Below are 13,385 nucleotides of genomic sequence, written 5' to 3' on the forward strand. Positions count from 1 at the left end.
ATAACTTTTCTAAAATGAGATAGCTTGGGGAAGGGGGGGGAAGGGTAGCCCGAAGGGGACGATTTTTTTGAAAATTTATAATCATATACAAATTTTCTTTAAAAATAGTATTAAGAAAAGATATTTATTATCAAAATAAGGAATCTTAGAGTTTCAATATTTAAACGGTTTAATTTTACATCCCAGAAATTATTAATTGTCTTCGCAATTCTTTTAAATATGATTTAAAAAATAATTCTTATTGTTTGATAGTTTAAATATTTATTCTGAGCAATTAAGGATATGTTATTTTTCGTACCATTGCAGTTTTTTAATTCTCTGGTGATATAGGAAGAATTGCGAATTGACTTAAGCTTTGGAAATAAGGGATTTATGAGTTTGACTAACTTCATTCAGGCGTAATGTTTAAATTTTTTTATAACTGATTACCTATTATATGGCTGATAAAACAGTAATAGATAATTTGTTAAGTAGTATTCAAGCAATTAATATTAACACAAGTAAAATATTCTATGGAGTTTGAAACGCTAAATTATAAGGTAAGGTTTTGAATATTTAAAAAAAATATTGTTTAACCATCTAAATATTTAAAAGTGGCTTCTAGATACCGATTCTTAGATTAACGAAGTTCCCAGGATATTATGCAATAAACATTTTCTTGTTAAACCCGGTTTTGTAACTGATTCATTGTCATTCCAGTTTCCTATAGACAATGGGGTTACATATTCTGTTTTCAGTTTCTAGATTTGCCCCGTTTCGTTAAATAAAAAGAATCTTTTTCTACCTATTAGTACATTTTGACTAAGAACTAAATTAATCTATATTTTGTTTTATCTGATAACTTCTAATTTAATATGGGATAATAATTTATTGAATATTATTTATATATATAAATCTTATCTTATCTTATCTTATCTTAGTATGTTATTCTATAATCTGCCCAATGACATGAATTATAGGAGGGACCCATTCACTGTTTAATTATGCTAGTATATTTATATACATAGAGGAGTTATAATAAGTCAGAGTGAAACTAAACCAACCATATAAAAACAAATATATTATAAGCGTCGCGCTATTCTTACTGGAAGATATGCGCTGATTATTGCAATGTTATTTGGCAAACAATCATAATATATAAAACAGTTTCTTAATAAAAATCAATGACCTAAATTATTTAACGTTTATGAAATTAACAACAATCATTGTCATTAAAAAATTATTCTCTCATGTTTAGTAAAAAATCTTATTTTTGTGATGAATCTATGGACCAAATAAATGAAGGTAGGATTATAGGAAAAGGGTGCGCTTCGCCGAAATGGGGTAAATTGTTTAAAATATTTTAATTAAATATAATTTTAAAAATATTTAGATAAATTTAAGATTCCATGGAGAGTTATATCTAAAAGATTCGGCGGTGGCAAGCACACCCTTTTAAAGAAAGATGATGCACCGGATGGTGAAAGGTATGTGAAAGATGGAGAGGAAGAATGTGAGGCTAGGTTTCTTGCGAGATATGATTCGCAAGAAGGTTGCAGCAAGGCCTTTGACGGGTAACCGATTAATTTATTTATAGTATAAAGTCGAAGTCTGTAAAGAGCAGATTTTAACCCGTAAACTTGCGTCTATTATTTAAAAAAATAACCCAATGGCCAGCCCGCCAATGGTTTTTTAAAGTTTTCATGTCGGTCTGCCGATTTATTGCAAAAATATGTTTGATCTGTTCTTCCGCCCAATGTTTTAAAATTATTTTATGTTTATTTGATTCCTTATCAAATCTTTGCTAATATATTTATCAATTTATACTTATATGATTCAACATTATGAAATAACAAGAAAATTTTTAGTATATAGAATTCTAATCTACCTTTTTTAACACATGCTAACCCGCTCAATATTAAAATTATTTAGCTAGCCACGCCCGCATGCGGAATGGGCGAGAGTGGGTCGGCGAGCTTAATACCTATTGCAGGTCTCAAGTAAGATATGAAAAACAAGAGATAAAAGATATTTGAAATAAAAATAAGAGATTTGACTCTATTTTCTTTTCAATATAATGTAAATTTTATTTTAGGGAGAAGAAGGCCGCGATTATTGAGACCCTTATTGGAGAAGGGAGAGAGAATGCCAGACCAAAGTGGGGTAAAATTGTTTACCTCTAATTTTAAAAAATAATTTTAAAAATATTTAGTAAAGTTTAAAAAGCCATGGACGGCGATTTTTAATAGGTTCGGCAATGGGCCGAACCTCAAAAAGAAGATAAAACTAGCGAAACAAGGAAAAGATGATATTGACGACGCAATTCTCTCTGGGTGTGTTTCACCGGGAGGATGTAAAAAGGCATATTACAAGTACCTAGTTAAATCAAACAATTATATTATAATGTAATATTTAAGTTTTCAAAACAAGAGAAATGGAAAAACAAAAAAAAATATATAGGAAAAGTGAAAATTAAAATATGAGATTTAACATTATTTTTTTTTTTCAAGTTTAAAACAGTTAAGATGCAAATATAAAATTATTTTTAGGTTAAAAAAAGATGACCAGAAGTTAATTGTGCGGAGGAAACACACCCATGAAAAGACTCAATGTACCCCTCCTAAATTTGGTAAAATTGTTCATATTATTTCATTTTTTAAAATAAAGTTTTAAATATATTTTAGAAAGGTTCCGCCAACCTTGGAAAGCCTTAAAAAATTGGGCCTGCCGTAATAAGGGCCAAGAGAAAATATGGGATATTGATGAAGGTAATAATTGATAAATTTAATTAGATTTCATTGTGATTCTGAATTCCAATTCTGAGATTTTTAGAAATAAATCTAGATTAGTTATTCCTCTGCTTATTTGTAATCTTATTTTATTTTATTTGAAGTATAATATTAAAAATTTTTTTTTTTATAAAACCTGTTTAACTTGGGTAACTCCCTAATTTGAACACTTTTTCAGTCCAACTCAAATTCCTATTAAATAATAATAGAAATACTTTAATAAATTGGGCAATTGTCAAAAGAAATATAGGGAGTTATCTATCATTAATTTAAAAAAAAATTAGTCTATTAAATTTTTTATGTACCATACTTTAAAAAGAATCTTCTAAACCATATAATATATTTAAAAGAGCTGTTTACAATATTCTCATATGAAACGCCCAATCAAATTAAGCATATTATACCAAATAAACATACCAATCACATTTTATTACAGTTGAGCAAAGGCTAAATGTCGGATAATATAATCTATACTACAGGTGAAATATGTTAACATTAAAGCGTTTAATGTAAATTAGTTTCTTTCCAATTTGAACTGCTGTAATTTTAAGAAAAACCCAGAGGCCAAAGTGATTGTTATCGGAAAAAACTTGGTTTACCCGATTTTTGGGCCAGTTAAAAATTGACTTAAAAGGCTTAAAATATAGCAATATCTATCTCATTATATTTTATTTCATTTCATAAATTAATTTTATATTTTTATATATGCAACCAATTAATAATCATTTTATACATTCTTATAATGTATAAGTAGTGACGCGTTACTCGTTCCGTCTGAAAATAGGAATGCGCGTCACTAGCTATAGCGAGTTATTCTTTACTTAAATAGTTAAATATTATATAAAAAAAACTCTATATAAATTAAAATTATATAAAAAATAATATATAATAAGATATATTTTTATATTAAATTTATTAAATTTATTAAATTTTTTATATATAATTTAAAAATAAAAACAAAATATAATATATATTATATGATATTTTTGTAATTATTTTTTATTAATTTTTTTAGATTTTTAAAATTTTGATATGATAAACAAGATTGCTTAGAACAAAACACAGCTTTAACTGTTCTAAACACGTTCAACTCTAGATCTCTTCTCAAACAGGAAATAAGTTCACTTCCTATGCTGATTAATTTCACGATGGCCAATCTGATTTTAATAGAGAATGAATTATTGCCGATAATATATATTCATTTGAAATAAAATAAAATATTAAAAAATAATAAATTTGGAGCTCTTCAACTGTATACTTTTATCTTTGTCTTGTAGAATTGCATTACGCCACTTTTTTTAATAATTTTAATGGTTATCTCTAAAATCAAAAAAGCGGTAGGAACAGTTTTCATAGCCTATAAAATCATATATATCCATACAATATTCATCTTTGAACGTATCACAAATCGTCAAATTTGTTGCCATTCTCTTTAATAAGACTATATTCATTTCACCGATATAGAAAGAGTTCCATCTTGTTATAACCTTTTTAATCAGATATACCATTTTTTTTATTAAAAATGGCTGCACACTTTGGAGGATACCAATGTTTATTCCATATTTAAGGTTAAAATATTTGAGTTGGGACACAATTATTGGTGTAAGAAATGTTTCATATTGGAGCCAAGCCATATTTTACTCATTTTCATCTGAAGTAAATGAACAATTGACTTACAAAATATTCTTTAGAGAATAAATTATAATAAACTTAACAGCAAAAATTTTTGATTAAAAATGAAGGAATTTGGTGGGTGATGTGATTAAAAACTCGGCTTAAATTATTAAAGTAATGAGTACTTTTTGCGTTAACGCTACTAAAAAGAAGAAACGAGTACCGTTACTGAAGAAGGCAACAACGTTACCTTTTTAAATACTACTTTTTGGACGTTACTGCAGCACTAGATATAGATATATCTATAAATTTATATTTTAAACATGATTTTGATGAATTTACATAAATGCAAATGAAATTGGTTGAACACAATCTCTCATACAGATGCTAAGATGTTTTTTTTAAATATAATATATAAAGTTTTGATAAATTTGAGCAATTGTCTGAGTTAAATATTTATTCCGATCATTTAAAAATTTGTGTTTTCCAGAACTTTCTCAGTTTTTTTAATTCTCATATGGATTAAATGGGGCACATAAATATAATTTAAATTAAAATGAACTTAAGATTTTTTTACGAAATAGAACGTTAAAATAAAGCTTTATAATGATTTTTCTTCATTATATTTTTCTCAACAATTCCTTTAATTGTAATTTTACAGTTATCCATCTACTTCTATCTTATTAAAATTTATAGAAAAACTTTCGTTATTGCGTTTTTTTTTCTTTTAAAAATACCACAGGGACATCGAAAGATAATAGAATTATCTCTGTTAGTAATGACGTAACCAATACCGGAGAGGTTGAAAATTGTATAACAACAAAGGTAAATACGATTATGATCATTTAATAATGAAAATTATATTATATTTTAATATTTTAATAAAGCATTGAACAATTTTTTTTTAATTGGGTAATATTTATGTGACTTTATTTATGGGGTAGATGTCTTATTTTTTATTGGGTGAACCAATTATCGATCTAAATAACTTCCATAGCATTAATTTAATAGTTTTTTTATTCATTAAAGAAATTTAACATTTATATAATATTTTTAATTGAAATTATATGTATAATGTATTTATTATCCCAATAAAAGGCCAAGCAATTAAACATTTATGATTTTAATTTAATTTCAACGATTGGAAGAGGTGCCTACGGCATAGTTTTTCTCGCCGAGCAAATAGACACCCGGCAACAATATGCCTTAAAAGTCATAAACAGACAAATTATTGACGGTATCGAGGTTTGTCATTTTCATTATTTATTTTGGATTAAACATTATTTTTTAATTATTTATTAATTTTCTAACTCCAACTTCCATTAACTTTCGCAAAATAAATTTTCAGATCATAATTATTCAATTTGAAATGTATATTATATTTTTATTTTTATTTTTATAGAATAACGATTCTCTAGATATAATACAAACAGAAAGGCGGGTCCTCCAAACCGCCACGGATCATCCGTTTTTAATAAATTTCCACTCATTTATCCAAACTACAACTAGGTATCTTTTATAATTGATTTTTATTCAATTATAGAAATATATATCGTATACAATTAAATATTGTAATAAATTGATATCATTATAATATAAACATGTTTAAAATTTCTATATATGTCTCAGCTACATATTTGTTTTGGAGTATGTAAACGGAGAGAGCATCCGCCTCAAATTAGAGAGACAGGGAAAGCTCTCCGAAGAGCTTGTAAAATTCTATTCAGCTGAAGTAATCCTGGCAGTGATTCATTTACATTGCCAAGGTTTATTTATAATTATGAATTGATTTGCTTATTTTGTAGAATTGATTGTTTTTATTAGCTTATTTTTTTATTTCTATGTAATCAAAATATTATCCTATATATATATTGAAATTATTATAAAGGCATCCTCCATAGGGACATTAAAGTTGATAATATATTAATAGACGGGGAAGGCCATGTTAGGCTAGCAGACTATGGCATGTGCAAGGTAACAATTTATAATTACCACAAATATTATTTAGTCCAAATTAACCTAAAAAAAAGAAAGTAGTTTAATTATATATACATACATCCTTAAATCACAGTCGTTTTGTAGTCTTTAGGTTAAAACAAGTGTTAGATTTATTAAAATGCGAAAATAACCCATTTGGGTTTAGCTAATTACATAACGTAGGGCCTTTTCTTATATGTATTTAATATAATTTAGGAAGGCATTCGGATGGGTATGACAACAAACACCAGTTGTGGGACACCTTTATACGTAGCTCCAGAAATTTTACGGGGTGATGATTATAGTAAGCCTGCTATTTTTTTTAGTTACCCTACTTCCATAAGGGATTATTGATTTATTAGACTAGGGATTTAAAACACTAAATTATAAATCAGGAAACCAGAAAGGTTAGATCTAATAACCGGAAACTAATATGATTCTATAATCTTTACATAACCATAAACAGAAACGCTCCTTCTTACACAGATTAAACAAGCTGTGCTTTGATAGTAATTATACTTGGAGTCGATTCCCTCCCATATTTATTATTTAGATGATAAAATATATAAAAAATCATATATTTTTCGATAATTGAAAGTTAATAAATATGTTGATGAAAATATAAATTATTATAATTTCGAAAGGTTTTGGAGTTGACTGGTGGTCTTTGGGAATAACTATGTACGAGATGCTTACAGGCCTAACACCTTTTGACGGCATGAAGGATAATAGGGAAGAGCTCTTCAAAGGTTCAATTTAATTTTAATTTTTCATTTTTTTGAAAAAATTTAATAATAATATAAATTATTTTTATATTATAAGTTTGAAATTATACTGTAATTATTTATAAAGAAATAAAATAATAATTAATTGAACATGGAAGGGGGTTGGAAATGAAAAAAAACCTCTTTCTCTTAGAAAATTTCCAGGTTCTTTATAATAATAGTTTAGATAATAAATTTAGCACTACCGCCAACCTCCTAACTATCTTTTATAAAATATTTACAATACATAATATATACTTTACAAAACATAATTTAATTATATTAGAAAAAAATTATAAAATGAATCTAAAAAATTTAAGATAATGAAATGTTCAATAAAATTTAGGATAATAAAAAACTTATTAGTGTCCCCAACCCAAATTAGTAAAATCTTGGCTAAGCTTTTTGAATATTAATCTATGACTTTTTTAAAAATTAATAATAAAATATTAAAAATTCTCTAGCTATCCTTGAAGACCCAATTTCTATTCCAGAACACGTATCAGTTAACGCCACCTCAATTCTAACAGGATTCTTAAACAAAGTTCTAAAAAAATTATTTTTTTTATACTACCTATTTATTTGATTCAATTTTTTAAATATTAATTTATTATAGGATCCTAGAGAACGACTGGGGTGGCATCCATCAAATGGATTTTATCAAATTCTATTCCATAAATATTTCCAAACCGTAGAATGGAATTTAGTAATAATATGACTTTTATAAATAAAAAAATTAATTAATTTAAGATATTTTTTAAATCGTATATTGATAGCCATCAAGGTCAGCAATTTAAATTAATTTTTCTGCCTCTTAATTTTTAGGTTCAAAATAAAAAAATCATTCCGCCCTCCTAAAAAGCCTCGTTCAATACAAGAGAAGACCATGGTAATCTTTGTGTATAGTATATAGGTCTATAAAAAATGTATTCAATAAATCTTTACAGCAATATATTTCCCTATTTTCTATAAAAATTTAATTCGTAACGTTTAAAATATTTACCCTACCCCTAGCCAACCCCTCCAAAAAGTCCCCCTGCCCCCCCCCTTCAAAAAAGTAAGTATGCTACTTCAGCCCTCACCCCCACACTCATGTAGACTCTGCAAACGTAAAACGAATATGGATACTGAGGGAGCAAAAGGCCGAAATAAGGAGCTAATATAATCGAATAACCAGTTACTATGAAATGTTCTTAGAATCGGCCATGACTTAAATACGAATTGCTAAAAAATACGAATTGCTAAAAAATACGAATTGCCAGGTAAATTGCGAATTGCCATACCAAACTACGAATTGCCGTATCTAATGATAAAATGCTGTAAAATAGGATGACTAAACTACGAATTGACGTATTTAATGTTAAATAAAATGACTAAACTACGTATGCCGTATATAATGTCAAATTAAAATGATTAAACTACGAATTGCTCTAACTAATGTTAAATTATAATTAAACTACGAATTGCGGTAAATAAGGCCATGACTAAAATACGAAAACTCTAATATGAATAACTAATTTACTTAATTTTATATATTATATATTAGATTTGAATATATAATTCTTATATTACATGTCATTTATTATAAATTTAATATTCGATTAATGTTACATAATAATGTATATTGGATATCACATTTTTAAATATTTTTTTCTAATAGTATTTCCTTTGTTTGTATTCTGGTATAAATAATGATAATAATAAAGCAAATAGAATATTGTTATATATAAAGGAAATAAATTTAATCAGAGGCGTCACTTAGCCTTTTACAAAAGTAAGTTTAAAATGAATTTTTCAAAAAGTGTCTACTTTGGCTCTATTTGTATTTATTAAGGCTTATATAGCTTTACATAAGTCTTCAACCCGCTTTTGTCAGGCCCTCGGATAGTGGCACACCTTATACTATGATTAATTATAATAAATATAAATGTATTCGTTAGTAAAAATAATATATAACTCAAATGCTTTACCCTCTCATAACCAATAAAAAAAAATTCTCAAATAATCGGAATTTAAAAGTTTTTCATTTTATAATTTTCTTTAGTTTGTGTCCAAAACCATTTTAAAAAAAATTCAACACATCACCCAAATAGAAAAAAAATTTCTGACCAATACTCATTCGAACTATTAATTTCATATTTATGCATTTAATGTTCTCTTTTGTTCCTTTGATAATAAATAAAGATAGATTTTTATATTATAGAAATTTAATCTATAATATATATAAAAACCGTGTCACAACAAATTTAGCAATATTTAAAAAATAGGTTCAGATCCGCTTTATATACTCTTAAAAATATCAAAAAGACAAATAAAATGGCTGTCAAAATGGCCTCTATAAGTTTGAAGCGAGAGATTTAAAAAAATATCAAAAATTTAACTTTTACAGATTAGATAGTTTTTTCTATTTAAATATTTAATATTAAATTAATATCATTATAAATTTTAATAAATACCTTAATCAAGTATTTAATATAATTATATAATTAATATTAAAATCATTTAATATGAATTTTAATAAATATATAATTGTAAATATATTAATATAATATTTAAAGTAATTAAATTATTTGATATAAAGAAAAATATATAAATTGTATTAATATAAATTTTAATAAGTATATAATTGTAATATTTAACATAATAATATTAATATAATATGCAAAGTAATTAAATTAATTTAATATAAATAAAAATATATAAATTGTATTAATATAAATTTTAGTTATATATAATTATAAATTTTAGTAAAATGTAATTATAAATTTTAGTAATATATAATTATAATATTAATATGATTTAATTATAATATAATAATTAATATTATTAACATAATTAATATATAATTAAAATAGTATAATTTATATATAATTAAAATAGTATAATTTATATATAATTAAAATAGTATAATTTATATTATATATTTATAATATTATTTACATATTTTATATATTTATAATATTATTTCTCTATTTAATATAATTTATTTATAATTCAATATTATATATAATACAATATGGTTAATATTACTAGTAACTCCATTAATAAAATTTTTATCGTAGAGATTTATACTTATTATTCCTAAAAATATCAGATTTACTCATATTTTAATTTTTTTTCTAGATTTCTAATGATTAATGGGAATATGTTGATCTCTTTTCCTAATAGGAACTCCATTAATAAAATTTTTATCGTAGAGATTTATACTTATTATTCCTATAAATATCAGATTTACTCATATTTTAATTTTTTTTCTAGATTTCTAAAGATTAATGGGTATATGTTGATCTCTTTTCCTACTAGGAACTCCATTAATAAAATTTTTATCGTAGAGAATTATACTTATTATTCCTATAAATATCAGATTTATTCATATTTTAATTTTTTTTAGATTTCTAATGATTAATGGGAATATGTTGATCTCTTTTCCTACTAGGAACTCCATTAATGAAATTTTTATCGTAGATTTATACTTATTATTCCTATAAATATCAGATTTACTCATATTTTAATTTTTTTATAGATTTCTAATGATTAATGGGAATATGTTAATCTCTTTTCCTATTAGGAACTCCATTAATAATATTTTTATCTTAGAGATTTATACTTATTATTCCTATAAATATCTAATTACTTAGATATTACTTAAATATATTGTTAAACGGCTCGATTTGAGCCGAGTTTATAAAAACGGCTCAAATCAAGCCGTTTAACAACATTACTTAAAAATAATATGATATAATGATAAGCATGCATGTTGTAAGAATAATGAAATATAAGCCTAACAATTTTATTATTACTTTTGCAATTATATCAATAGTATATATAATATTATTATTGTGATTGATAAATATAAAATAATGATTGCAATAGTATAATAATGCTATATAAAATAATGATTGCAATAGTATAATAATGCTATATAAAATAATGATTGCAATTATTTATTGCGACTATATATTGATGGCGGTATATAAAAATTTGTATATATTGCAATTGTATATTAATTGTATATAAAATAATGATTGCAATTTATATATCAATAGTATATAAAATTATATTTATTGCGACTATATATTGATGGCGGTATATAAAATAATGATTGCATGCATATCAATAGTATATAAAATTATATTTATTAAGAAGGTATATTGATGGTGGTCTATAAAAATTTGTATATATTGCAATTGTATATTAATTGTATATAAAATGATGATTACAATTTGTATATCAATAGGTGGTATATAAAATAATGATTCAATTTTATTTCAATAGATATATAAAATTATGGTAATTACTTTTTGTATATAAATATTATATAAAACGATGTAAATTTGGTATAAAAAGTATTAAAAATGAAAAAGCACGATCATATTGATAAAAGTAATGTGAATTTTTAGCTAAAAACCAAATATTAATAAATATCTATGTATGCATAACATAATATAAAATATATGGTAAATTGAAATAGAATCGTTTATCATGCATTAAACCTCCCCACATATTTGTGCACTACTCGCTATGAATATATTTTACCAAATTTTTAAAATATAAGTGATGATGATGATAGAACCATACATTAGAAAATTGATACATAACACTTCTAACCCAGCTACAATTTATATACTTGGATAAATAGTAATATTATCTATTGACATCATCAAAATATGGAATATGTGGATCTTGTATTAATTCAATTGATTAATCATTAACAAGATCAACTCTTTTAGAATATATATATTTAGATATATTTTCTAAATATTGAATGGGATTAAAACAGTACCCGCAGTAGAGAAATATATTTCCCTTATCCTGCTATCAATTATTGTATATTTTTTTATCCTTTCAGAAAATTTTACCCATAATCTAACTGAATTAATAAAAGATCCATGTCTTGTTCAATATTTTTTATGATGTCAACAAATAGATAAACTTTAGGGTGAGTATAAGGAATGTATTTCTTTAACGCACGATGAAACCCTTCAACGTGGTTATTGGTCCTCACACAATGTGTTACACATTTGATATTTGAATTTTGCATTACTATTTATCCAAGTATTTTCAAAATAATTTAAAAAATCAAAAATAGAAACCAAGTTAAAGGTATGTGCCTGATGATTAAGTTCGTTCATTACAGATGGCAAATCCCTTTCTAATAAAAATGGAATAGCCATTATAATTCGAAAAAACCTCTTAACATCAGGATCACGCCTATATAGTCGGGTTAAACGGTATTCCCCAATTCGTCTTACAATACACTGACAGAAGTGAAAGTAACACCCTTTGACGACAATAGTTTGGAAAACCGTTTTACGTGCTAAATATACACCAATTTCAAAATCTATAGTTGCAATTTTTGGGGGAAAATATTAAACCTATAGAAAGGCAATAATTTTTTAATGAAAAAAACATTTTAATATATGTGTCCTTATATTTATTGGGTTATAAAATATAAGCACACACAATTAAAGTATTATTTATAATTATATTTATTGTATAAAATTGCTTAAAAAGTTTCGGGGCAACATTGAAAGTGCCATCCATATAAATACTATTGGCACTACAAAGTCGAGTTAGGAAAGAATGGGTAGAAAAAAATAAATAATTTTTTATCATCATCACTATATATTAAAAAAATTTGGCCTGTTTCTGTGCATTTATGTTCAGCGAGTAATGCTATATCAAAATTTATATGAGGCAAGGATGGCCTTGTTGTTTGAATAACACGGGCCATAATTGACTTTACTGATAAATATGTGAGTAGGACTTTTGGATTTTGCATGGCAAAAGAATCTAATTTCCTCTTACGCATAACTTTTTTTATAAATTTTGTGCATACTTAAATATTTATTTAAAAGCATTTGGCTTTTTAATTCATTTGTTGTAATTAAAAGTTCATAATACTCTTTATCATATTATGATCATGAACCCTAGTCATTACAAAAAAAGTATTTAAATATTTCTTCCATTACAATCTTTTTTTCTACCTATTTAATAGTTTTCTCTATTTTGAGAATATAAAAAATTATTAGAAAATAATAGATTTTTATTAAATTTAGATTTTATAAATATATTGAGCATTTTGCTTTAAAAAATTTAATTGATTTATTTGATAATCTTCAATGGCTATAAAAGATAATTTCCAGATAAAATTATAGCATATTTTAAATTTACCTTGATTGGTTGCAGTTCCTGAATGGATTATATCAAGTGATGCAAGATTAAAATTTCCAGATTAACATGTAGCATATTTTAAATTTAC

The 13,385-nt window shown here is 24.7% G+C and overlaps 1 protein-coding gene across 1 annotated transcript; it reads left to right on the forward strand.

Moving 5' to 3' along the window:
• Positions 1–1,265: 1,265 nt before the first annotated feature.
• LOC135927054 (protein kinase C iota type-like) lies at positions 1,266–7,841 on the forward strand. The gene is made up of 15 exons (XM_065462991.1): positions 1,266–1,323; positions 1,373–1,553; positions 2,075–2,142; positions 2,192–2,384; positions 2,529–2,608; positions 2,664–2,747; positions 5,125–5,207; positions 5,481–5,627; positions 5,785–5,849; positions 6,012–6,148; positions 6,271–6,356; positions 6,576–6,663; positions 7,004–7,108; positions 7,588–7,667; positions 7,740–7,841. The coding sequence occupies exons 1-15, from the start codon at positions 1,266–1,268 to the stop codon at positions 7,839–7,841; spliced, it is 1,557 nt and encodes a 518-aa protein (XP_065319063.1).
• The last annotated feature ends 5,544 nt before the right edge of the window (positions 7,842–13,385 follow it).

The sequence above is a fragment of the Gordionus sp. m RMFG-2023 genome, chromosome 3 (assembly GCF_954871325.1).
Source record: "Gordionus sp. m RMFG-2023 chromosome 3, tfGorSpeb1-WG-v2, whole genome shotgun sequence".
NCBI classification, from domain to species: domain Eukaryota; kingdom Metazoa; phylum Nematomorpha; class Gordioida; order Chordodea; family Parachordodidae; genus Gordionus; species Gordionus sp. m RMFG-2023.

Coding starts and splice junctions, on each gene's coding strand:
- LOC135927054 (XM_065462991.1), top strand. CDS start 1,266: ATGGACCAAATAAATGAAGGTAGGATTATAGGAAAAGGGTGCGCTTCG. Junction 5,208..5,480: donor AAAATTGTATAACAACAAAG/GTAAATACGATT, acceptor TCCCAATAAAAG/GCCAAGCAATTAAACATTTA. Junction 5,850..6,011: donor CAAACCGCCACGGATCATCC/GTTTTTAATAAA, acceptor TATATGTCTCAG/CTACATATTTGTTTTGGAGT.